We start from the raw sequence: 3,898 nt of genomic DNA on the forward strand, positions 1-3,898 counted from the left end.
GCGCATTGGACAAGTGGCGTATCGCCTTCGTTTACCAGATGGCAGCCGGGTGCATAATGTTTTTCATGTAAGCTTGCTTCGCCCCTTTGTGCAGGGTCGCCGGACGCAGTAGCCTTGCCGCCTCTGTTTGCGCGGGGCAGGCCGGTTGCGAGGCCTCTAAAGTGGGTGTCCAGCCGCACGGTGTGGCAGAATGGGGCGCCATTGGAGGAGGCATTGATTCAGTGGGATGATGATGGGGGGGCGACACCGACGTGGGAACCGCTTGAAATGGTACGACGACGTTTTCCGGACATGATCCTTGAGGACAAGGATGTCGCTAACCCGGGGGGAGTTGATACAGGTGCGACGTCGGTGCAGCACGAGGTCCAACTTACGGGGCAGGAGGAAGAGGGGTCGGAGGAGCCGAACTGTGAAACGGTGGAGCGAGGGAGGCCCTCGCCAAGAGAGACGAAGAAGCAGGGGAAACCGAGGAGGAGGACAAGACCACCCGTTCGATTTGGCGACTTCGTCTCCAAATAGAGCGTGGGAATTTATAGAATCGTTTTATTATTATTGCTAGACTTATGTTTTGTTTTATTTTGGGCTTCTGTTATTTTTTTATTATTATTTCATGAACAATTGGGTCGAGCAATTTATAAGCTCCGTTCCGGGTTTTCTTTGTTGGTTCTTTCCCGGGCCGTAAAGTCGAACCAACCCTAGGGTCCTTAGAATATAAATAGGCGCTGAATTCATCAATAAAGCAGACAAGAATTACGCCTACTTCCTTCTCTTTTATTCTCTCTGTTTCTCAACCCTAAGCGGTCGTCGGGATTCCGCCTCCCGGGACTTCTCTCTTCTCAGTTCCGACCTACGTTGAGAGGAAGACTCTTAACAGTGTGTTCCATCTCTTTGATGTAAAATGATGGAATCATGGAACATGTATAATTTCAGTATTTTTTTTTTTTGAGAAATTTTATAGATGGATAATTATCCCCAGACATAATGGAAATTTTTACTGGAGCTCATTTTCCCTTTTTCATTTTAATTCACAACAATATTATCATGTACAATTGAAAGGGACCACTAAAATATTATACACATATAGAAATCAATATTTTCTTCTTACTCATTTTCTTACTATAAATTTGCAGGTAAATGAAACTCGACAAAAGTAACGAATAAAAATGTGAGAAATGAGATACCTGGGTGAAGACTTAGTATTTGAAACGAATTGTGGGGACATGGCTGACTTTGTGGAAATCCTGTCCTGCTGGTGATACCCTTTCTCTCAATTCTGGCATTCCTTCAATTACTAGAGTCTGAAGGGTAGAAATGACAGTCAATCCCTCTGGAACCATCTCCAGGCAAGAACACTCTCCGATCGTTAAATCAGAGAGAAGGGGCATGGCTCCTGAGTCCACTCTCCACTCCCTCAACTTTGGTAAACCACTTAATACTAGCATCTTGAGCCGAAGAAAACTGTTTGCTGGACACCTCATCTCCTCCCCAACAAATGATTTCCTATATAATCGCAGTTGTATCAAGCAAGGAAGCTTTCCATGTATCCCCATTGGATCATCCTCAATCGCACAACCAAGCAGATACAAACACTTAAGTTTGGACCTCAACAAATCACCCTCGCACTTTGCTATCGCCTTCACTGACACAGAACCAATATGCAAACTATAAAGATTGGGACATGTCAAAGCTTTCTCCAGCATTCGCTCACTTGTTAAGTCGCAACTTCCTTCAATAATTACTTGACATTCCTGTATCTTGTTCCAGTTCATAATGCCATTCATGATAGCTGACAAGCTTTCATTATCGTGTACTCTTGCAACAAAATGTCGGAGATTCTTCATTCTGTCCATACGTTTAAGTTCATGGCATCTGCTATCAAAGAATAGTAGAGTCTCCAACTCATTTACTCCCTCATCCAATCTTAGTCGATAATTTCTAATGTTTTCATTTGTATGAATAGGAAGAAGCAAGTGTTTTAATCGCAACATCTCCTTAAAAACATTTGGAACTTCAACATTCGCTGAACCTGTTAAATCAAGGGTATCCATATATACCAAATTCCTCATGGATGACGGTAGGTCATCAAGTTCACATTGTTCTAAACGCAAGCATCTAAGGTGAACAAGTTTAGTAATTCCTTTTGGTAACTTTCCTCCTGCAAATTTGAATCTCACGAAAACTAGATCTCTCAGCAATTTGAATTTCTGAAAATCAACTAAACTTTGTGGGGGGAACTCAAACACATCCCATCCTATGATATTGCAAAATCAAACAGACCTTATATGCTCCCAAGCATCTTCTCCACAAGCGACTGTAGGCTCATGCTCGACTTCACTTCTGAAATCGATTGCCAGATGTTGTATCTTCATATGCGACGAAGATTCCCTTAGTAAGGTACTAAGTTTCCCACCTTTATACTCCAAATTCTGCACACCAAAATGCTCCTTTTTCCCAATTTTAAACATAGTTCTCGTACTACATCATGAAGTTTGCATGTATTACATTTTGTACTTTTTCTACTTACGACATAATAATCGTACAAAAATTCAACTTGAACCATGGACCTGGAGGCTAACTCACTTAAGTACAGCTCAGCCATGTTGGTTAAAGTGTCCTCCTTGTCTCCAATATTCTCATATGAAATCATGCCTTGTGCTATCCACATGTTATATAGATCCCAAGCATCTATAGTTTCATCTTCGTTGAAAATACCCATCAAGAGAAAGCAAGGCTTCAAATAATAGGGTAAACTTTCATAGCTTAAATTTAGCACTCCATCAATCTGCTCTTCAACTCCATATATGGCTGCTTTGATGTGCTCATTTACTGATTCCCACTCAACAATCGATTTTTTCTCTCTCAAAACCCCACCGAGTAAACAAATTGCCAATGGCAAATAACCACATTTTTGTACCATTTCTTTCCCAATTTTTCCAAATCTCTCTTCCAATGCAAAGTCTGCATATATTGAAGTAATAATAAATAAATGATGATCATATATTGAAGTAATTATAAATAAATGATGATCAATTGAATAGTACAATTACTAAGAAAGTGTTTTTATAATTTTTTTTTCTAGACCTTAAAAATTCTTTCAAAGTACTTGGAAAAATAAGCTTATAATCAAACTACTACTCTATAATAAATAAGCTTCAGTGGCTTATGAGCACTTCAAAAATAATTTTATCAACTCGATTTATTTTCTAACAATTTATAAGCAATACAAAAATAGTTCTAGTGTGTTGTGTATTCGAATATTTACTTTTGATTTCATTTCTTTATAATTTTATCTCTATTATGACACTAATTATTTCGCTAGCTTATAAGCTCAATTATTGAGATATTTTTGATAATTGCAAATCTATTGATAATAGGGATATTGGCCCCTAATATCATGGAACTTTCAAAAAGTTGGGATTTTCTCACGAACTTTTAATTTGACAAAAAATATCACGAACTTTACCCGAGTTGTTAATTCCCACTGGCGAAAAAATTACGGCAAATAATATCATGATACATATTTTTTTTTCGAATTGCTCGAAAAAAACTTCGAGAGCTTCAAATTCTTCAATCTTTGAGGATAGTTTTTCTTGAGGTGCTCCCTCCAAAATTATTCTTCAATCCATTAATATAGCCGGAATTTTTTCGCCGGTGGGAAATAACTCACTCGGAAAAAGTTTGTGATATTATTTGTCAAATTGAAAGTTTGTAGGAAAAATCCAACTTTTGAAAATTCCATGATATAAGGGGCCAATATTGCTACTGGATCGATCGGTTTGTCTAAGTATCTTTGTTTAGTTCGGTCATGAATAAATTATATAAAAAAAATGAATTAGTCAGTATTTAATGTATCCATAGTTTCATTAATACTCATGTTTGGTTGATGGGAAAGTAAAAT

At 38.3% G+C, this 3,898-nt stretch overlaps 1 protein-coding gene across 1 annotated transcript; it reads right to left on the reverse strand.

Moving 5' to 3' along the window:
• Positions 1–1,193: 1,193 nt before the first annotated feature.
• On the reverse strand, positions 1,194–2,917 carry LOC125195417 (disease resistance RPP8-like protein 3). Its single transcript, XM_048093566.1, has 3 exons — positions 2,525–2,917; positions 2,278–2,426; positions 1,194–2,112 (listed from the first exon to the last, which is right to left on the reverse strand). Exons 1-3 carry the CDS (start codon positions 2,915–2,917, stop codon positions 1,194–1,196), a joined length of 1,461 nt encoding a protein of 486 aa, XP_047949523.1.
• Positions 2,918–3,898: the final 981 nt, after the last annotated feature.

Source organism: Salvia hispanica, chromosome 6 (genome assembly GCF_023119035.1).
Source record: "Salvia hispanica cultivar TCC Black 2014 chromosome 6, UniMelb_Shisp_WGS_1.0, whole genome shotgun sequence".
Lineage (NCBI taxonomy): Eukaryota > Viridiplantae > Streptophyta > Magnoliopsida > Lamiales > Lamiaceae > Salvia > Salvia hispanica.

What these genes read in the sequence shown, in the direction of transcription:
- LOC125195417 (XM_048093566.1), bottom strand. Translation starts at nt 2,917, where the DNA reads ATGGTACAAAAATGTGGTTATTTGCCATTGGCAATTTGTTTACTCGGT. An exon ending in TTTTGTACGATTATTATGTC is followed by an intron (nt 2,427 to 2,524) that starts GTAAGTAGAAAA and finishes TTTGGTGTGCAG; the next exon opens with AATTTGGAGTATAAAGGTGG. An exon ending in GATGCTTGGGAGCATATAAG is followed by an intron (nt 2,113 to 2,277) that starts GTCTGTTTGATT and finishes TGTTCACCTTAG; the next exon opens with ATGCTTGCGTTTAGAACAAT.